Here is a 23,157-nt window from a genome sequence, read left to right on the forward strand (position 1 = left end):
TGTGTAACAAATGGAATAAACCCTCCATAACAAAACCACAACAGGGAACGTTAGAATAAGATGACTAATTTATCACTGTTTTTGGTAATTCGGCAAAAAACTTTGATTTATTTATATTTATACAACAATTTTTAATGTTTGCATTAACAGTGGATTTATTAAACCTTATCCATCATTTCAATGGATTAATTTGAGTTTCAAACAAATATATCCACTTCCAAAAATTAAACTCAATAAATTTTCCTGGATGAGTTTAGAGATTTGCTTTTTTATTTGAAAACGGTTTGAAAGGATTATGTACACGATTTTCTACAGCTTTCATATGAATGAGAAAAGATTAAAGGAAATATCTACACCAGGTTCCTGTGGTCCATCATGTGTCTGAATGAAGAGAGGCCAGCAATCTGACTTTACCTGTGCCCGTGACTTATAGTGACTTAAAATATAGAATTTTTTTTTTTTTTTTTTTTTTTTTAAGTGATTTAGTTTAACACCACATTTTTATATGTAAACATTCACCATTTAAGGCAATACATTGAAGGGGTCTCAAGAGTTCACTCAAGAGTTTCACTTTGACTCAAATGTGGCAACACACATTTAAAAAAAACAAAAAAAAACAAAACAAAAAAAACCTAGATTGAAGATGTTGACAAATTACACAAGCATGTTTTTTTCTTGCTAATCAAATGCTCTGACATTAAAAAGTGTATTATTATTATTATTATTAAGAGAACCAACTTTTTTTTTTCTCAACATTTTTGGTAAATAATTAAATGGGCACAAATATAGGAACACATTAAAGGAGGTATGATTTCTGCCAGGCAACAGAGTGGTGCGACAATCATAACCTTGTATTTTATTTTAATAAAATATTGAAAATACAGACTTTATATATGACTCTTTTCAGCTATACATGATCAGCAAGATTAATTTACAACAAAGCACAAAATATATGTAAAATTTATATATGATTAGGAATAAACCCTGTTTTAGGAAAAGTCGAGATGTTTTGTCAAATGTGATTAAAGCATGAATCTGTGGCTTGTTAATAATACTCTTGAATTTTTATTTAACAGAATAAAGTACAAAGGAAAGATTTCCAATGTTTTCCTTGACCTAATCTATTTGGTACAATTTTATAAATATATTTTTTATGTAACGTCGGCAACACAAAATGGGACAAGGGCAAAACAAAAGTGAAAAGTTTATACATTGAATTCATACCGTTTTAAATTGTTACACCACGTGAGGGTAAAGATACAAGGATAAAGTTGAGCATTCATGCCAGATTTTGCAAGCACAGATGGGTCATGTCTCACTGGGTTTAGCTACACTTTGAAAGAGCATTGTCAATCAGTTCAAAAGAAACATTTCTCAAAGGAAGACTGCAATTTAGCGCAGCACTACCACAAAATAGAAAACACTATGAAAGAATCAGGGAATCCAGAGAAATCTCCAATCATGGCACAGCTGCACACGACTGCTGAATATGCTGAATGTGTCATCGTCAAGCCCTCAGATGGCACTGCACAAAGAACCGTAAAGCTACTGCGATTACTACAGCCACATGGGCTCAGGAGTACTTTAGAAAACCGTTGGCATTTGCATCAAGAAATGCGACCTAAAAATATATTATGCAAGCAAAAATCTATATGTGAAGTTCTCCGGGCCCAAGCTCATCTCAGATGGTCCAGCCAGTGGAAACGTGTACTGTATTCAGACGAGTCTGAGTTCCAGTTTGATTTTGGGAACACAGTTCATGTTATAGACAAAAGGAGCAATTTAGACTGTTATCAGCGAAAGGGGAAAAGTGCATGATTGTTAAGCGCATATTGGGATTTTAGAGAGATATGTGCTGCCATTGAGGTAAAATCTATTCCTGGGATGTCCATGGTTATTTCAGCAAAATGATGCTGCTACATCAGTAAAACAGCCTCTGTCCCACCTATTTTCATTGTGTTGCAGGCATGAAATTTTTAAATACACCTCAAGTCAAGTTAGCCACTAAAAACATTGGAAATCATTTCTTTGTCCTTAAATTTCTTTCCTGGAAAGGCGGATTGTGTGAGTGATACACACACACACACACACACACACACACACACACACACATACATATACATATATATGTGTGAATATTCAAGTCATTTGCTTGTAAAGCCATGAAGAGGAGGAAAAAAAAAAAACAGGCTGAATATGTAATACTCCAGTCCAGTTTTATCCCTTGGTATAATACAATGCCTCTCTCTTTAACCCTAAATAAGTAAGAATTAGTTACAACGTACTGTACATATATTATTTATATACTTGCAGGAAGCAACAACATTACACCAGTATTTTTAAAATACTATACAAAATGTTAAAAGGGCAGTAAACTAACGAGGAATGAAAATGCACATCTACCATATAAATATATTTTCCTTTGACAAGCAAGATTTGTTCCTCTTTGCAATTATGTACAACAGAAGGAGTGGCAGATTGAATATCATTTAAAACCGAGCATGAGGTACATTTCGCTGGGCAACAATGCTGCATCTACACAATTTTTATTGCTTACAAAAAAAAGGAAAAAAAAAGAAATCCTTGCACAGTAAAACAATACAGTTCATTTAGACATCCGTCAATAGACAACAGCTAGCTCCAATGAACACTGTAAACAAATTGTAAGAATCACTGTAAACACACTCAAAGAGTTCAGCATCTAAAAGCTAAACCCTTAAGATCCGGATGCATGCCTAATTTGAATCACTATTACGATTCTACAGTGCCATTGCAGTCAGCTGCAATAAAAGTAGCAAATGTTTAATATTTTATAGCAGCGAAGCTTTTTTGTTTTTCCATCGACTCCTATTAAGTTCTAAAGCATAGTTTATTAGACACGCAACACAGCAGTGCACCACAGAAGTACCTAATAATTTTGGTCTCCGAATTACAAAGCAGTTGGAGCATCTGAGTTGAACGGTGACATGCACAATTGCCTGAGATGCTATTAAAGTGATACTCCTCGAAAATACAGAATGTTCCATATCCCCAGACCAGACCTTTCTAAGTATACGCCTATGATTATAGCTCCATCAACAAAACAAGAGAATGTCAACATTTCTAGCAAAACCAAGTCATTCCCGCCCGCTAAGGAAGCACAATCTGAGGAATTCCCTAACAACATTAGAGAAATAACACCTATTCTGACAAGAATGAACTGGCCCCATACATATGCTGGCATTTGGTTAAGCACACTTCCATTTTGTAAACATCCATGTAGGACTTACAGCATACTCGTGAAGTGGATGGGTGCTGAATATATGGTTAACTTTAGATCCTAAGATCACTACCTACAGCTTTATTAATTAGTTGGAATATTGCTCTAGGTTAAAAGCACAAGCGAGGGTCGTGCTGCCTCCAGCGCAGTGTTGATCTGCTTCATTTGTGTTTGTGCTACTGAATCTTTTCACTAGAGAACCAGGTAAAACACTGATTATTTAATCACACACATTCAAAAACTGTTCTGGTTTGGAATCTTTTAAAGAAACACTAGGTAGTATTTTTACCTTAAAATTACAGCTTCAAAACGATTGTGATCTTTAATTAACCCGTAATAGGGAGAAAAGAGCCTCTGACGTTGCTACTCCGGGTTCAGCACGGCGGAAACAGCACTATATAACTTCTGGAGGAGGGTAGGAAACCACCCGCTCCCTCCCTCTCTCCCCGATTTCAGCAGAGTGCTGTAAAAGTGAATTACATTCTACAACAGTATGGAGAGCCTAAGAAAATAATACCTAGTGTTCCTTTAAGTCTGATAATCCTGTGTTTTTTTTCCCCTTAATTTTGGAGGAGTGTCACTTGGAGCTTAGCATTTAATGAGGTACAGTTGAGGAAAAAGTACTCAGACAAGCTTAGCAAGGCATTTCTAAATCATCAAGATTCTGTTTACCAACTGCATAAAAAAAAGGCAGTTTCCATTCGTCTTGCACATGTTCAAAGAATAAAATTAAAATGTAAACGCTGCAATACACTTTGTTCATCGGCAAAAAAAAAAAGAAGAACTGGCCACTTGGTCCAAATCAATATACAGCTAAACACAAAGCATTCATCTGCTCCACAAAACAGAATACAAAATGGAAAGATTCCTCTGTGGCGTCATATTTTAGTGTGCAGTTTTTTCAAAGACAGGCGGTCTGTGGATAAAAAAAAAACGTGTAAAAATGGCGTAAAAACAAGACAAATTTGACTGGGATCGCACAGGTCTTTGTGGCACTGTTTGTCGGTGGTGAGAGATTGTGCTCTAAATGAAAGGATTTAGCTTATAGAGCTGTCCTCACACTTTTGACCCCGTGTCCACACACTGCGGAGGTCACACAGCGGACACCTGCTCATCTGCAAAAGAGACAGAGAGGAAAAGCACATCTGAGTGAGACGACAAAGATAAAGCACATCAAACCTTCAGCAATTAAAAAACAGACTGAACACATTTGGACATCAAACAGAGAAAGCTTGCCAGCTTCAAGCAATGGGTTGTGACTGTTTTTAAAAGAATCTTGTTTTCTATATTGAGGACAGATGCATTTTAAATATCCTCCTGTCACAAATGAACCTGTTCTGAGGCTTCAGTAAAACATTCCTCAGACCCGAAGTTAAAAGAGACTTCCAGTGATTTAGTTCAAATTGTCTGCATATGAAACATTCAGAGGCGTTTGATGGTGCTTCTTTTCAGATGAATTTAATCTCCCCAAACCTCAACCCACCCCACCACAATCCTCCAACCCCAGTTCCTAATTTCCTACAAAAATTAGAGCTGGTAAGAGTTTGTCCAATTAACAGTTTCACGTCAAACCGCCCTGAATTAATTTACTGACTTCTGATTAATTGAAATATGCAGACATTTTTTGATAAATCGGTGGAATTTCTCGATTTCTTTTATAACCCACGCAACATGGGTTCACTTCAAGTCAGAACAACTCAGAACAACACATACAACATCAGTAAGAAGTTTGGACACTGCTGGCAGGATGGATGTTATTCTAAAATCTTAGACATGTTGTTGAAATGCTTGAAATTCATTTCAAAGACAAACACAAAAGGGGGAGGAAAAAAAAAATCTTATGCCTGTGTATGAAAATAGAACGTGCTGGAGGATGTAGTAAACAGGAAACAAACGTCTCAGCGCTGTTGGAAAAGCAACCCAAGTGGCTTTTCAAAAAGTTTTATGAGGAAATGCCAAGTGTGCTCCCAGATAAACGAGGCTATGAGAGAATACATGTTGTTATTTTGAAGATGCGGGCTTAATGTAACATAATGTTTGTCCCTGCATAATTCCCGTTGTGAAAATTGAATGTAATTGACTGACAAGCTCATTATCATGTGGTTGTATCTAAAAAAAAACACTTCTAAGTATAGTTGTGTCCAAGCTTTTGACTGATATGGTATGATCTACAGTTGCACCAGGAAGTAGGCATGCCATGCTTGCCATGCCGATTCGGGGCTTTTGGAGCACATACCCTCCTCGCTATCTGCTAGAGCCTGGAGGATTACACTGGGAGGTCGTGCGAGAGTGCCACGTTGAGCGGCTGCCAGTCTTCGCGCATCAGTCAGCGCGCCGGGGCTCTGAAGCAGCTTGGACCTTTGCAAGGCCACGCTATAGTCGGGCGGCTTTAAATTAGGCGGCCGCAGTGCTCCTTCCTCGTCGCCCAAGGCCAGGCCCTGGTAGCCGGGAGGAGTCGGGGGTGGGGCCCTGTACCTATCGTCCTTGCAGGGCGAGGTTACACAGTACACTGCCAGGCCGCCGGGAAACAGGGTGGAAAAGAGGGAGAGGGGGGTGGGACAATGGGAGAGGAAGGGAGGGGGACAGGAGTGATGGTGTCCAGAAGGGTAGAAGAAAAACAGACAGCAAACAAAACAGAAAAAAAAATGGAGCACGTAAATTAATGAAATGTTCACACAATAACAGACCACTTAAAAGAAATGAAAAGACATTCACAGCATGCGACAGTGAAGGCAGCAGCAGATTTGTAGCCAGCATGTTTATGTTTGAGGGTTCTTTTATTACAAAACGAGTGGCCTTTACGCATCCAATATCCCTTCGTTTTTCAAATGATGTACCAAAGGTGAAACATTCAGGGTCCGAATCCTACTTGGAGTCACAGGGTGCAAAGTAGTAGCACACCATGGATGGGGCACCAGTTCATCACGGCATCACACACTTACACATTCACTTGTGAACACTTTTGGAAGGCCAATCCACCTACCAGCATTTTTTTTTGGACTGCAGGAGGAAACCAAAGCTTCTGGAGGAAACTCATGCAGACACAGAGAGAATACACTACACTCCTCAGAGATAGTGACCCAGAGTAAGGTTCAAACCCACAACCTTAAGACCCTATACTGCCTGTAGCACCACCGTGCCACCCCTGTCCAATTTTTACAAACGTGATATGAAACCTTAACTTATGTTGAACAGTATCAAATAAATACAAAGCACAAAAGTAGGACTTTTATTCAAGGTATGAGTCGACTGTAATTCTGTGCTTTGTCAGATACAGGGCTAACGGCTCATATTGGGTTAGCAATGTCCAACAATACAAGAGAAAGCACTCATTATAAAGTTCCACCTGAATGAAGCGGTGAAAGTCTGTGCTCCTACCATTTTTGGAAGGTGAGAATAGGAATTCTGAGTCATTGTGGTTTTATAAACGAATGAATAGATATTAATTTAACTGCAATTTGACTTTGGTTGAGGTCATTGTGTCATAAAATAACTGCATGAAAAATTACCTTGTTAAGGACCAAATGTAATTCTTACTTGTATTGTAAGAAACTTTTAGAATCAACCTGGAATCATTAAAGGAGAGGGAGGAATTGGCACTTTGTGAGGAGTGTGTGTCCTTCCAAATGTGTTGCTTGCATCGTTTTGGTAAGAAAAATATATCTTTCCAAATGTTTCATATTTTTGTACCGTGTTTGGTGCGTAAAGGCCTTCGGATTAGAAAAGACCCTGAATTTTGAAAGATAAACTCAAAAGCAGCAGAAGCCTAAAAAAAGCAGAAGCTCCACAAAAGACACATCTGAAGTAGAATTAGGTGAAATTTGAGAGCTTTTTAAGTGTGGATAAATGTGAATCAAATCTGCTGATGTCTTTCATAACAACACAACATCTGCAGGGGACCGGAAGCACGCCTCCTTGGATGTTGCTGAAAGCCCCTCACCTATGAGTCCTTTCTCTGTGCTTGAGGTGACCGTTTTGTACGCAGAGTCTGTGCTTTGTCCATTGGTGGTTTCTCCCTGACCCGAGTGCTCTGCAGCTTTGCGCTTAATGGTGCCGTAGCTTCCCTCGTAGGTGTCGGAGAGCGAGCTGGAGGAAGCCCAACTCTGTCTGGAGTGGTTCAGATCTGAACTGTCCTCAGAATTCCTGCTGCTCCCAGGCGCCCGGTCATCTGGCCAGCTCGGCCCCGCCTCCACCTCGGCGATTGGGCTGCCCATTGGAAGATGCCTGTGGTTCATTAGGTCCAAGGTCCTCTGAGCATGCAGGTTCTGAAAGTTGTCATGGGAGTTGCTGGAGCAGGATGTCCAGCTGCCACGCCCACTATCTGCAGCCTCAGAGATGGAGGTGTGGTCAGGGGTGAGCTCCTCAGCGCTGGTGGAAGAGGTGAAGGTGGAACCTCTGGTCACCGAATGCCTCACCAAGGATGAACTAAAAAAATACAATTGGTTCATCAATATTATTCCACTCTATATGAAATGACATCTACCCTAATAATTCAGTCAGTTTAAGAACACAAACATTATCTCACCCTATCATCTTTAAACATTATGGGTCACTTTCCCAAAAAAGGAATCATTTAATTTAAGTCTTGCATTAAATGCACTCCATATCAACCATATTCTATTCTATCAGGTGTTAGCTAACATTAGCTGGTTGCTAAAGGCTATGCTCAAGGGCGATCAAAAATCACGTTATTTTGCTTCATCCAGAGGTGCCACTCTGACTGTGACACCATAGCTTGAGACAAACAAATACTTGTTGTCTCTTTTCACCTTAACTAATGTCGTGCTTATGCGCATCATAGCTATTTTCTATTCCACTTATTTTATTTCACTTAATCTAACTTTAACCTAATCTCTAGGGCTGTGTAATAATCCAATATCAATATATATCACAATATAAAATGTTTCGTTAACAAAGTTATTTATTTATTTTGGACAACTCTGTTTATTCACTTTTTCACTTTTCAGCAATTTCTCCAAATATATCTTAAAAAATAAATAAAATCCACTCAGGCCCACCCACAAAAAATTACACCCCTCCCACTAACGCACTTTCACCCACCCTGACATTTGGTATGACCCTAAACTAAACATCTGTCACTGACTGACATTAATTGCAGGGCACAGTTGCAGTTCAGTGCACTCAATTTAAAATTTTGTTTAAAAGTAATAACACTAACAAATCCCACACGTTTATATTTAAATTGTGATCTCATGTTTCTTGTTTGTTCTTGGAAGTTTATCAGTCGATTGCATACTGTTCAGATCGATTTCGTAATTATATCGTATTGACCAAAATTAAGAACTATATCGTGATATAAATTTTGCCCATATTGTCCAGCCCTACATGTTTCTAGGCGGTTTATTCCCTTTCTTAGCTACTACATATTTTACATGGTTACAGTAGTATTCCTATACTTCCTTCTTTGGAGTTAATAAACACCCCTGTTCCATAATAACATGCACTTACTAAGCAAAATTGCTGGTTATGTAAAATTTTAAAAAATCATAAATATCCCAACAAGTATGTTACAATACCGATGCATCTTTTTTTAATGCAAAATACAGACTGTCCACATCTGAGTATACTGCCTGAATGTTATGTGAAAGCCTGGACCAAGCTTTCTGTTAGTCACCTTGCCACAAAGTTGCAAGGTTACCTGTTCCAATTTAATAGGTTTGGAGGCACTGGTGTATGCTCCGGGCGTTGTAAAAAAAAAAAAAAGGTTATGGTCAAAGCAATAAATTTTTGTTAGGATTTATGTCTGGCAACGTATCTGTGAAACAGACTTCTTGTGCACAACCTCGCCTGAGATCATGAAACCCTATTTAGCTGAGCTGGTTTCCCTTTGCATACTTTACTGTGGACACAAATAAACAATATTTCAATAAATCCACAGAATCTTGGTGTGAGATATTAAAGCAAGCAGTGAAAAGCTGCCTGGGTACACAAAAGCTCAATCATTAACTGTTTATTTGATGCAGCTTGTGAAAGAGCTCAGTTCATAGCCTCTCTCTATTAAAAAACAAAAGGCTCCTTCCTCTGCAAGAATTAAAATCCGCAGCTCACATAAAAAAGCAGATACATTGTTAATCCATCAGGATATACAGTAAAACACACAGGCCCAATAAAACAGCCCTGTTTAATGCACTAGAGCTGGATGCATTCTTTTAACAGCTTGAGGCTCGACTGAAAAAAACTTTATTGTGCTGAGGCAGGCTGGGACAGAGCGTAAGGGGTAGGTCAATGGATCAACACCACAGTATTGATACATCTGATCTTTACATTTTTAAATAAGTGTGGGAGAGAGAGAGATTTAGTACCTTGTGCAGGGTTGGCAGTGGTCCGAGGCAGGGTGTGTGTGTAGCGACGTTTCCGGCTGCCCAATGGCTTTGCTGCCACAGCGCTGCTCTTCTGAAGGTCCTGTAGGCATGGAGTCCACTGAGCAGTTGCTAACAATGCTGGAGCGAGAGGAAATCTCACTGTGGCTTGAATCTGAGTGATCCGACCTGCCCGATGGCATCAAAGCATAACCTGCCACACAAACACACAGAAATATGTATACATACACATCAAAGGTCCCATATTACACTGTCTACCCATGTTTAAAGCATGCTGTCCAATTAAACAAGGTCAGGTTGATACTTTTTATATATTACCATTTAAACACTTAGAAGTCTATACTAGAATTTGTGCATCTGCAGCATTTAATACTTTCTATGTAAAAACAAACGCCGATCACAAAATGGAAGATGAGGATACATCCCACATGTTAAACAATTTGTCAAATACACAAGATTATAATTCAGTAGGGTAACAACCATAGCATCCATCCATTATCTGTAACCGCTTATCCAACTTAGGGTTGCGGGGGGTCCAGAGCCTACCTGGAATCATTGGGCGCAAGGCGGGAATACACCCCGGAGGGGACGCCAGTCCTTCACAGGGCAACACAGACACACACACATTCACTCACACCTACGGACACTTTCGAGTCGCCAATCCACCTGCAACGTGTGTTTTTGGACTGTGGGAGGAAACCGGAGCACCCGGAGGAAACCCACGCGGACACGGGGAGAACACACCAACTCCTCACAGACAGTCACCCGGAGCGGGAATCGAACCCACAACCTCCAGGTTCCTGGAGCTGTGTGACTGTGACACTACCTGCTGCGCCACCGTGCCGCCCCAACAACCATAGCAAATATTTTAAATGGTGGGACACTCATCTGAACCTAGGTGCATCACGTAGGCGCACTCACACGTTCCTGACATGCCTGTAAAGAGGACTGCGAATGGATTAGGCTACGTTCACACAGGAGGTAACAAGAGGCCTAAATCCGATCTGTTTCTTCATACGTGGCACAGATTTGTCATTTTTGTGGCTGTGTGAACAGCACGAATCACATTGAAATTGGACTCGCATTGAATCTTTAATCCAATCTGTGGCAATGTGACTGTCTGAACGCCCAGATTGGAATTCATGTGATTTTTACGTCACTGTGGCCATTGAAAGTGATCAGCAGACTACGGTCCAAAGCGTTTTTGTTTTGAGTTGTTTAGGACACGGAAACAGACTGGTCAAAGCATTTCTGTTGTGTTTTGTTAAAACTTCTTAATCCAGGATCCTGTCGCATATTTATGAGAAAGTAAAACTTGTATTAAGTTTTTTTTCAAAACAAACACAAGAAGAGCTTCTTTCTTAGTAGTTCTTAATCAGTTTCATATTGTTCATGTCGGTATGAAGCTGCTTAAATAAGGATCAGGGAAATATTAAATTCATGCTGGTGCTCATATCCTCTTTGGAGGCCTTGTGTTTGAAGGAGACCCAGCAACTTTACACTTGTGAAATGTTTTAATATTCTTTAAAGTCTTTAATTGATACTCTGTTTTTAACACAGAGCTCATTTGGAATTAATAAAAGGGTCGTTTTGTGACAGTGCTGCACAATTAAACAGCATTCCCGTCCGATTCCTTCATTTAAAAAATTGTTGTGGAAGTGCTGTCATTTCTGACTGATATCTGCTTCTGGTTAGTGACTCTGAAGCATCGAGAATTTTGCCCCGTGGGTCAGGTTAGGAGCTCAATCTGTTCAGCGTTACGTCAGATGTAGGTCTCGTTATAGACCGTGTGAACAGCAGAACAAAGAAAAAAGATCAGATCAGATCTTATCAGAAATAAAATTTGGGCCACTTTTATTTGCTGTGTGAAAGTAGCAATGGAGGCTCTCAGCATCTAGTTTTTACCATTTAACGGTTATAAAGACGAATGATAAGACCTTTGGCTATTATTGTTCAAATCTGAGACCAAACCGTTACTAATATAAACAACATTTACAAACAACATTTGGAAGCCCAAAAGAAGCCAAATACAATTTAGTGAATTCTATACTTTTTCAGGACCATAATGAGTTTCCAAGCACTACATTGTCAACATTAAGAGCAACAGAATGAAAACTAGAACTGTATGTTCATTACTACCTACTGCCACTTTAAACACTATTGCTGATCTATTCCCTCAACAGAGAAAAACATAAGCTTCCCTTGTTTCTACCTTTGTTTGTGAACACAGGACATCGCAGTTTATCATTTCATATAAGTGAAATAAAACAAACTAGTACACAGCTGATTAGCCAAATTAATTAAAAAAGTGTCTCTGGGGTAAATAAAGTAGACAAAACAAAGCTTTAAAACAAACAAACAAACAAAACATGGACGATATGTTTTGTTTGTTCCCTTTTGAGTTAATTATTATATTTGAAAGCGTAATTAATTAATTAATTTTGTTTATTATGACCACCTGCTTGTTTCTACACTAACATTCCATTCTCTCAGCTCCACTGACCAGACAGGAGAACTGTGTAGTTCTACAATTATAGACTGTAGCCCATCTCTTGCTCTGCATACTTCGCTTGCTCCCTTTCACCTTGTTCTTCAATGGTCAGGACGTCCACAGGATGAACACAGGGCAGATATGATTTGGATGCTGCAGTGACATCGACATGGTGGCGTTGTTTTAGTGTGTGTTGCACTGATATGAGTGGATCAGACACATCAGGGCAGCTGGAGTTTTTAAAATCCTCAGTGTCCCTGCTGGACTGACAGTAGTCCACCAATCAGCCAACAGTCTCTTGTGGGCAGCGTCCTGTGTCCACTGATGATTAGAGGAAAACCAACAAAAACTGTCTGATTTTACATCTACAAAGTAGGTCTCAACGAGGTGGTTCTAACAAAGCAGAGAGCGAGTGGACACCATGTGTTTAAAAACCATTCAAATCAAACCTGTTCTATGGTGGTCCTGACCATAGAAGAATAGGGTGAAAAGGAGCAAACAAAGTATGCAGAGGAAGTGATAGACAACAGTCTGTAATTGTAGAACTACAGAGTGCTCCTGTCTGGTCAGTGGAGCTAAGAGAATAGATTGTGAGTGTAGAAACAAGGAGGTGCTCATAATGCACGGTGTATGTGTGGTTAATACTTGCTTTTGATCTTATCCCAATAATAAGCCACAAAATGTAGTAAGGTTATCCTTGTGCAAGTGCTGCTTGATATATAAATCTTTAAAAATGCTTAACACTAATTATCACTGACTGACCTTTCCAAAGGGAATATTAGGCCTTTTATTCCTCAAACGATAAAACGTCACAGATTATACAACATTAATTTTCCACACTAGTTTTGATTTCAACAAGGGTGGGTGGGTTGGAGGGGGGTAATCTGTGGTCCTGGAATACCCCTGTGCTCTTGTTTTTCAGTGGCAACACAGACAAAACCCTTGTTAATCAGCTGAAAATGTGGATCATACATATCAGAGCAGGGAAAACATTAAACTATGCACAGCAGAAGTTAAGAAACAATGGCGTGGCTTGCCTCAGATAACCCAGTCCTTCCTGAGCAATGCAAAGGGGTGACTAAGCCAACAGTTGATTTAACCTCTGATACTTTTGTCCACGAATGCACAAGAGAGTAAAATAAACAGTATAAAATATAGCAAAACATTAGGCAACAAGCTTCAACAGTTTGAATAACACTGGCATTTTAACTGCCTTAAAGCACTTTTGTTGACTTCATTCTCACTTTCTCCACTGACTCCCCAAAAGGTACTTTACTCTATAAAGGGTAAAGGGTTTATTCTAAAATTCTTGCATGAAATTTGATTTTGAAAGATTCCCTGTCTATGTCACATGGTCAAATAGTTTTTCTCCTTTTGCGCAGCCATGCAAAGGTCCTGTGCTTTTCCACTTTCTGTTTCTCCACTGTCTCTGAATTTTCAGGCCGTCTAGTGCTGGTACCACTCTCTCCTGCTTGTTCCTGCCTGCCCCTGGACCTGCTCCTCTCCCTCAGCAGCCTGAATGGTGAACGGAAGCGATTTCTGAAGGACTGCCGCTGTGTATGCACTTCTGTGCCTGTCTCTCTCAGCTCATCCCTAGCCTGCTCTTCTTCCTGCCTGCTGACCCTCTGAGTCATCTTCAGGATCTGTTTATGGAGGAAAACCCCACCTATACCGTAGCTCCGGGCTCCTACCCCCGTCGTTCCGCTCCCTCCGGCTCTGGTGCTGGCCTCACTGGTCAGGGACGATGTGGAGCCAGACAGGTTCATCTGACCACAGTCTTGGGATTTGGTTGCACTCACTGAGGGGGACAGACAGGGCACAGATTTTGAGAAAAAAGAATCGTCTGCTGCATCCTAATAAATTTCCATGGGGAAAATTATAGCAGATTGAAGAATGAGAGTTAATCCCCAGACTGAATTGCACTTACACTGAGCTTTAGAGATGGGCAGTATCAAACTTTTGTAAAACCGTCTCAAAATATTATCGCAGTATATGTTATTACCGTGGGGAGTGGTGCTCTGAATGCTAAACACAGCCCGACAGCGCACACCGACCACTTATTTACGATAAAAACCCATTTGTGAGAGAGCAAATTTCAGCGACTGGTGCTGGACGAACAGAAAAGTTTGAAAATAAGCGAAATAAGACGGTTCTACACTGTTTAGAAGCACTTGAAGTTTAGTACACCGCCTAAAACAAACATATATAGAGGATAAAGCCATACACCTGTGAACACAAAGTCAAGTGAGTATTGTGTCTGTTTACAGCTTTCTTCCTCTCTCTTTTAACCTAAACTCAGCACTAAACTGACAACTTTTGAGTGCGGATTGGCGGCTCAAAAGTGTCCGTAGGTGTGAGTGTGTGAGTGAATGTGTGTGTGTGTCTGTGTTGCCCTGTGAAGGACTGGTGCCCCCTCCAGAGTGTACTCCCGCTTTGCGCCCAATGACTCCAGGTAGGCTCTGGACCCGCCGCGACCCTAAATTGGATAAGCGGTTACAGATAATGAATGAAGAACAGAAATTTGCCACACTACACATCTGAGATACTGTCCACATTATTATCGTTATACTGACCAACCCTACTGCGCTTAACTCTTTCTTTTATAGGTATGAGCACTGAATACACGATGTGTATTGCACTTACTATGTTTTGTTCCTTTCTCTGTATCAGTACTGGCTCTTGTTGTGGCAGCGTCTGATCTCAAGGAGTTTGGACTTAAACGTATTTGTAGTAGCTAGGATACACATTCTGTCTGAACACTAAGTATTTTTTTATCGAGTCTCTCTGGATAAGAGCACCTGCTAAATTCTGTTAATGTAAATGTATAAGATAAAAATACAGTACTGTGGAAAAAACAAACAAACAAACAAATAACACCCAACATTAGAATAAAACCAAATAAAGTATACTGTGTGTGAACGTGATGGTTTAACTTTTTCCAAATCTCTCCTCATGGGAGTCCATATTATTTGAGGTTATCATCCAATACCTAGTTTTAGTGAATAATAAATAATGATTTTAAATAATGTGTGCTGTTGATTTAACAAATTCATGCAGTCAGAATCTGAACAAACACTACTCACACCTACTACTTTGTAGAAAAATGTATTATCTTATATTTCTTGCTTGTTTTACTGTGATTATATACAACTTTATTAACTTTTTTTAAAAATGCCTTTTTTTAGTCTCCAACCATAAAGGTCACTGGTTGGCTCACTGGGACCAGATGGAAATTACCAAGGGAAACAAGGGAAATTACCCTTAAGTAAACAAAATTTCCTCCTGCCTCTAATCCACAACTGAAGTGCCTTTGAACAAGGCACCTAATCCTCCAATGCTCCCTGGCTGCCGAGAAAGGAGTGTGTTTATCCATGGCCCCTAATCATGTGTGTGTTTTCACTTCCATGGATAGGCTAAACACAGAGGTAAAATTTTGTTGTTCCATGTTTAAAATCTTTGTGGTATTACATCAACTGCAGTGGGGCCATCTCTTTAACTTTGGCACAGCCTTCTTCTTTTGAGGTGTGGACCGTTTTCATATCTAGGGGCTCTCACACCTCCTCTTTCGCCCCTAAGTGCAGTAAAATTTTGCACACATTGTTAACCTGATAATAAAACATATTCTAAACAGATTCTATTCTATTCTATTACTGAAACACACATGGACAGTGGAATGGCCACTAGGGAGACTACAACAAGGTGTTTTCTAGTTTGCCACTATTCCCAAAGATTAGCCAAGAATTTTTTAGGTGTCCAAAATCTGCTTCAGAACTTTTGCACCGGTGTTACGAGGCTCATATAAATTCCACCAATTGCCATCATAAAAATCTTATAAAACTATCTTTCAAACCATATTTTTACTGCATGTAGCTCAACGTCTGCCCCCCACCCCCAACTAAAACACTCATTTTATGAAATACATAAGAACCAAATAAGTCTTGGTTGATCAACTAATGTTGGTGTAAAATTAAAATGAGTTGGAATGGCAGGTGTTTGTGTGGCTTCACCTTTACGAGGAGAGCCCTGTGGAGACACTGTGGGGCTAGAGGGAAGAGAGGACACAGTAGATGTAGCTTCTTCAGCCCTCTTCCCACTGCTCTCCTCTGCTGAGAAAGAGGTTTTCTTCACCACGTGTGGCGAGCAAGAATCTGCAGAGCACATTAAAACTGGTTAGAAAGCAGCAAAATTGCATCACAAACTAAATTACAGCTATACAGTGTGCTGTTGCGTCACATCTCAAGCACAAACACTCTCTTCCTATACAAACCTGTAATAAAATAAACAAAAATAGTTTTCTAGAAGACAAATCTGAACACGCCAATTAAGGGATTCACTATCAGACGGTGCACCATGATTTTTGAGAGTAAAAGCAACCTGTGATTTAAAAAACACAACACGTTTAATGAAAAATGTATATACTTAATTCAACACCAACATATTTGTAGTGGATTAACTAAAATCAATTCATTATAAATGACGTGTGAACCAGCTGGCCCTATAAAACCCACTGTCAACAACTTTGTAAGTCTCTCTAGAACAGAGCATTTCACATCAAAACACTTGGAATTAATTGGTGAAAATTAGAATGATAAAACCAAATGAAATGAATTACAAAACATGTTTTTGATGAGGAAAAGGCTGGGATCCAGTCCCTCTGTTATTAGCTTCTCTTTCATTTCACTAACATGTTAGAACCAGCAGGGGGCAGTCTTCATCAACTCAAAGAGCAAGCTGTTAGAAACAACCAACGTTGATTTGGATTGGTTCTCATTAAGATTCTGTCAACTGTTTACCCCCTGTATACATTTAGGCTTTTCCTGTTCTAAAATGCTTGATCTATGAATTAGATGGTGAACAGATATTCTGAGCTGGAGGGTGTGAAAGAGCAGGGAAAACATTAAAATGTGCAAGAAATGGAGAGCAACTTGCTTATGTATAAAAAAATGTAAATGCAAAGGCAATTATCTAGGGCTCACCTTATGACAACAACAGCAATTACCTGGGACAATGCAGCTAGCACGGCCATGTGGGTGTACTTACTGTGTGCTGCCAGGTCTTTGGCAATGCTCTTCTTGCGCAGTGGATAAAGGCTGACAGGTGGGACCTGTAGGACTTGAGAGACACGGTTCTGTGACTTGGCCGAGGTTGGACCGGACCGCATGGACACAGGAGACATGTCTGATTTGGTGGACCTTCTTTCGCTTAAATTCTTAGATACTGCAGGGAAAGAAAAAATAGCCTAGCTAAAGCATTAGCAAGAAAAGAAACAGTCATCATGATTAAAGTAATAATAATAATAAAGTTATTACTTTGATACAGCACATGTGGTTTAATTGAGAGGAATACAGCAGGGGCATCTCAACATCTCATGCCGAAACTGTGATTTATAAAGAAGTTCTACAAATACAAGCGTACATTTCAGCAAAGTTTGGTCCGTGCGTACACCCATAAACACTACCAAGAGAGCGCAAATTGAAGCCATCCTGTGGTAGAATAGAGAATTGCAAGTAAATGCGCAAATCACCTTCATGTTTCTCAATCCATACAGCATTGATTAAGATTAAGATTAAAAAGGAAGCTTGGATTATGGAAGATTATGGAAGTCTCTTGTTTAAGTGAATTTTTATTTATTTTCTTTTTTTTACTTTTTTATTGTTTTTGCTGTATCTTCTGATCTTTTACTACTTTACCTCACTTTACTATTTATTTTGCAGAGTTTTGAAAAAGTATTATGTACATAGTTTATTGTTATTATTACAATTTTTAAAACTCCATAATAAATAGACAGCAAATTGTTATGGACTGGTAATAGTTCATTAGTTAACAGTCATTAATAGAAGACCTGGTTAACCGACAAATATGGTGACAACCTGTTTTCAGAGATCATGAAGTTTCTTTTGTGAACAATAATGACAGGTTAATGAGCCTATTTAACACTGTTTACTGCTGCAGTCACATGTTGCTACTCAACAAACTTGCCATTGTTGGTAATGACACTACTGGTGCCACCAAACAACACACTGTTCTTTGTCTCGATCACCCAAACAAGAACATCTACCTTGCATTCTCCAAAATTTCCATCATTGTCTCCATTGTCTCCACTCTCCCACTCGAAAATAAACAAGGAAACCGATATTTTAACCTTCACCCAAAAGTAAATAAATAAATAAAGCTGAATGGACAATTTATGGGTAAATGTGGGCATTACGGAGGCAGAACACAAGGCTGGTTCACCTGTGCACATTTTCATGAAGACTGTGATTTATAAAGGTGAAAATGCATTCAGGTGTGCGTGCGCAAGTTTTTTTTGTTTTTTTTTGGTGGGGGCACATGCCATTTCCAGGCTTTCATCCCAGAAACCATGCAGAGTTTCATAAATGAGGCCCCAGGAGTGACTGGAAATCTGAAAGGAATCTAGTACTTTATGATATCATTTTGTTTTTAAATGTTGTGCTATGCGCAAATTTTCCAGGAAATCTAAACTCCTTTGATGTTATCAGGTCACCGATGATGTCATAGTAGACACTTATCATAAATCACTGGACATTGTTATAGCAATTGTGGAAAAATGTAGTGATAAGGGATGAAACCACTTTGCAAGTAAAAATAGCTAGATTTATGTTGGCAAACAAACCAGGAACAAATATTGCCAAACAAACAGCTTGCTACTTATTTGATATGGGAGCTTTTCAAAAGTAAAAGGGGAGTTCCACTGTTATTTTTGACCTTGCATTATAAAAGTATTAAGATATTAACCAAGTGTAAAAAGAACTGCTCTAATCGTTGATGTTAATTGTGAGAGTCAAGCTACCTAACAACATTATTATGCTTACAATACTTTGTCTGATGGTTTTGGTTTGAAATTCTTCTTAAGTGGTGTTCTTAAGCAAAGAAGACCTTATGTATTATTTTTTTACATATGAAATATATGTTGTAAATATCTGGTTACTATCACCAAACCTGCAAACGTTTTGAACCTGTACTAAACTCATAATTCCCAGCTTTAATCTTTCAATGGCAGAGGTTCTAAAACTAGTGGCCACAAGGGGGTGCTAAGAGGGCGGCGGAACCAATTCACACACACCCAGATCGGCCATAATAACATGATCACCTCTTTTTTACACTCACTGCCCGTTCTCCCAGCTCCTCTGAGCATACAGGAGAACTTTGTAGTCGTACAGTTACAGACTGGATCCATCCGTTGCTCTGCATAGTTTGTGTGCCCCCTTTCACCCTGTTCTTCAATGATCAGGACCCCCCCATAGCACTGCGGTTTCTGATCCACTCATACCAACACGATACACAATAACACCACCTCCACGTCAGGGTCACTGCAGCGCTGTCCATTTGCGAGTGATCCTACACATTTGGACTTACAGTTTACAACACAGTCAAGTAATTTTGTTACAGTAAGCTGTGCACTCACAGGTGCTGTAGGCTGGCTCACACTGTAGCGACATGATCTGGAATTTCTCCTCGTCTGTTTCCACCTGCAGGTGAGCGAGATACTGCTTGACCTTTCGGGCCATCTGCGCATCTTCGTACAGCTTCTTGGCATTGAGTAACGAGCTTCGTCGCACACGCTTCTTATGGCCACCCTGCACATCCAGCAAGTTGGAGTTGGTGCTGCCCTGGCTCAAGGACCTGTAGAAGAACACAGGGTTTGTTAATACAGGGGGAGCACATATGTCTTTACTCTGGATGCAATCACAGAAGAAAAGCAAGCCATTTTGGTTAAAAAGTGTTAAGAATACTTTGAATGCAGGTCCTGCCTTAAAAGAGAACTTCACCTTAATTTATAAATGTTTCATAATAAAATAAAAATGTAAAAGAATATTCAGATTGCTAGCAGTTAGGAACCAGACGTCTGTTTAAAGAAATTTTCCTCTACAATGCACCATTTGTCACTGAACCCCTTCTGAATGACTTTTTAAATTTATTTATTTATTTATTTATTTTTATTCGCACAATAGATTTGAATATTGGAGTACAGAAAAAAACGTAAACATACAATAACAAACAAGATAGGAAAATAGCCCCAAGGGCTTGTACTAGGCACTTTTCCCACTTTAGTCTAACTTAAATTATACACATTAAAAGAAGAGTAATAGAAGAAGCAGAGAAAAGGACAAAATAATAGAGATACGAGTGTAAAGAGTCATACCACAGAGATGGTTGGTGTAGTGTTGATTCACAAAATAGATGGGTGTAACAAGAAATTGACTTTAGTTAATGTTTTGAAGGAGTTCAGATTGTTGCAAGTTCTCAAGTTGTATGACTTTGTTTATATTTAATGCTTTAATTATGTAGAATGTTAAAAGAGGAATAAGTTTTGTGTGGGACCATAAATTAAAATGTTGCCCAAATGTTTAACTTCAAACAAGCGTTTATTACAACAAGCGTTAAGTCTTCATTAGTTAATGCTGGCTATTATTATGATACTGAATGAGCCATATCAAATAAAGAAGGAGGACAATGAATTAGGCTTTCATGCCTTTGACTAGCTGCAAAGAAATGAATGTTTATGGCATTCTCAAGATCCACAAAGAATTTTATTTGCACATATTTTGATGCAAACCATGCATCTGGGGTCTTGTTCAAACTGGTCAATGACAACATGCTCAAAAGGAATAAGCAAACTATTAAAAAACAAAACAAAACAACAACAAAAGATAATGGAATAGTCATGGCCAGATCCTCCAGATGACAGACACTGCGGCTTCTCTTTGTGCATGAGGAAGAAAGAAATGGACATGACTTGGTTAATGATGGGATGCATTCAGGGCATGCAGGGGTATAGCTCGAGAAAGGGAGAGACTTACCCTAAACTCTTCCACCTCTTCTTCCTACAAGCAAGAGCCATAAAAGGAATAGAGTGGAAGGTAGCAGGGCAGAGAGAAAATTAGAAAGAAGAAAAACACAACCTCATACACGCCCAAACAAATAGGCTTGAATGTAAAAGACAGCAGCGGAAAAAAAAGGAAACCATCACCAAAGACTTTACACACTGTTTGGTGGCCACAGCGTAGTCATCCATCCATTATAAAGGAATACACCCTGGAGGGGGCGCCAGTCCTTCACAGGGCAACACACACACACTCACACCTACGGTCACTTTTGAGTCGGCAATCAACCTACCAACGTGTGTTTTTGGACTGTGGGAGGAAACCCATAAGACACAGGGAGAACACACCAACTCCTCACAGACAGTCACCCGAAGGAAACCCACCCGGACACAGGGAGAACACACCAGCTCCTCACAGACAGTCACCCGGAGTGGGAATCTAACCCACAAACTCCAGGTCCCTGGAGCTGTGTGACTGCAACACTACCTGCTGCACCACCGTGCCGCCCCCTAGTCATCCAACAATTTGCAATGACTGTGGAAGACTTAATGATGCAAACATTATGTGCTCAGTGAACAAAGGTGCACATACAGGCCAGCATCCAATAGCACACTATTATGGTATTGTTCTTTCCACTGCTGAAAATTTTGCTGAAGTTAAGATTTATTTTAATTAAGGTATATTTAATTTGTGCTGTAAGCTGTTTCATGCTTAATTCGTGTCTAGGATGGGAGTGACAAACTGAAGCTGCAGTAAGTATGTTTGACGTAGTAGATTGACGTAGGCATACACAAGACAGTAAGATCTCAGTGACAGAAATGTATTTTATGGTATGAGGTTAAATTACTGTCAATTCATTAATTGTCTGTAACTGCTTATTCAATTCAGGGTCGCGGTGGGTCCGGAGCTTACCTGGAATCACTGGGCTCAAGGTCGGAACACACATTGGAGGGGGTGCCAGTCCTTCAAATTGGAACAATCTTAGTAGAAATGATATACTGAATCTAATCTGTATTAGAGTATTCCTCTCCATGTTTACTGAGCTGTGCCAGAAACTGTTTCTATATTTACATGCACACCAATAGTATTATATTTGGCTTACTAAATTCACAGTACATCTTAAATACAGATTTTTTTGGTGGTTCAGACAGACTCTTACTAGTGGCTACATATGCACAGGTTAGTGAGTGAGGCTAACAAGGAGCCGTGGTGTGTGTGAGGAGCCGTGCATTGAACTGAGGCACAACCTGGAGATAGGGATTTTAAAAGCATGCGTTGGATGCTGGTTTTTTGGGGCGAAACCCAACCCCACTCAACCCTCCAGCCCAAATATTGGCCGAATATTACATCCGAAGCACCAAAGCCCTAAAAATGGCATTAAAATTGTACTACTACTAAACTATCTGTTCTGCAACTCTCAACCCGTGATCCAGTCCAAACCGCAAGTTCACGAACCAATCCATTACACCACTAACTCATTCTTCATAGCTGATAAAAACTGTAGATTTGACTGCCCTGAATTATGTCTAAACATCTCCCTCTCAGTTGTTTTTGAATTCAAACGTTTGGTGGTTTGTCTGAAACTGATCAAAGTGAATCCGCTTTTGCTGTAGTAGACTTCGCTGGCCAATGGGATTATATATGAACTTCTTTTTTTTATATTCATGTAAACATTTGGTCAAGTTAGTAAACTAGGAACTTGGTGGGGTAAATATAACTAATGCAAGATGTTTTTGTGGGATGTTGTTTTTACACTGGTGTGGCTTCCACATACACAAATGGACGACTATTTAGTGGCAACCAAATATCATGTCATTGGGTGTTCTTCAGACACGAACCTCTGGCGGAACATGAGTGCTGGATCCATGTTAGCAGAGGTCATGCGCACGACATGGCGGATCTCTTTGGCGATCATTCGTAGCTTCTCAAAGTTCACCAGGCCATCCACGCTGGAGTCATTTCCTGGGTGATTTGACAAAGTAAGAATTAGGACAGGATCAAACATACAATTACAAGAAATTCAAATCAACATTGTTACACTAGAACATAATGCGGCTAACTCAAGCCATATTTTTACTTTATTTTGTTTAGAGCTTGAGTACAAAAGGTTATGGGGGAAGTGGTGAAACCTACTCCAAAAAATAGCACAGTATTGCTTTGTTTAGTTCTGACCTTTGGATGGAGAAACACAACTCACATGTTTCATTCATATCACAGTGA

General features: G+C 39.6%; 1 protein-coding gene across 3 annotated transcripts in view; it reads right to left on the reverse strand.

Moving 5' to 3' along the window:
• Positions 1 to 249: 249 nt before the first annotated feature.
• Positions 250 to 23,157, reverse strand: part of LOC136668527 (rap guanine nucleotide exchange factor 6-like) — a 134,599-nt gene continuing 111,691 nt past the window's right edge. For 2 of the 3 annotated variants that reach the window (XM_066646097.1, XM_066646096.1), the window contains 10 exons: positions 22,776 to 22,899; positions 20,914 to 20,937; positions 19,518 to 19,735; positions 17,132 to 17,308; positions 16,099 to 16,239; positions 13,758 to 13,889; positions 9,583 to 9,793; positions 7,200 to 7,684; positions 5,496 to 5,768; positions 250 to 4,374 (listed from right to left, as the gene is read on the reverse strand). In XM_066646097.1, coding sequence (XP_066502194.1) covers positions 4,352 to 4,374; positions 5,496 to 5,768; positions 7,200 to 7,684; positions 9,583 to 9,793; positions 13,758 to 13,889; positions 16,099 to 16,239; positions 17,132 to 17,308; positions 19,518 to 19,735; positions 20,914 to 20,937; positions 22,776 to 22,899 — 1,808 coding nt within the window. In that variant the 3' untranslated portion in view covers positions 250 to 4,351. The remainder of the gene's footprint in view (positions 4,375 to 5,495; positions 5,769 to 7,199; positions 7,685 to 9,582; positions 9,794 to 13,757; positions 13,890 to 16,098; positions 16,240 to 17,131; positions 17,309 to 19,517; positions 19,736 to 20,913; positions 20,938 to 22,775; positions 22,900 to 23,157) is intronic. The other variant, XM_066646098.1, reaches the window with a different exon arrangement.

The sequence above is a fragment of the Hoplias malabaricus genome, chromosome 15, assembly GCF_029633855.1.
Source record: "Hoplias malabaricus isolate fHopMal1 chromosome 15, fHopMal1.hap1, whole genome shotgun sequence".
NCBI classification, from domain to species: Eukaryota; Metazoa; Chordata; class Actinopteri; order Characiformes; family Erythrinidae; genus Hoplias; species Hoplias malabaricus.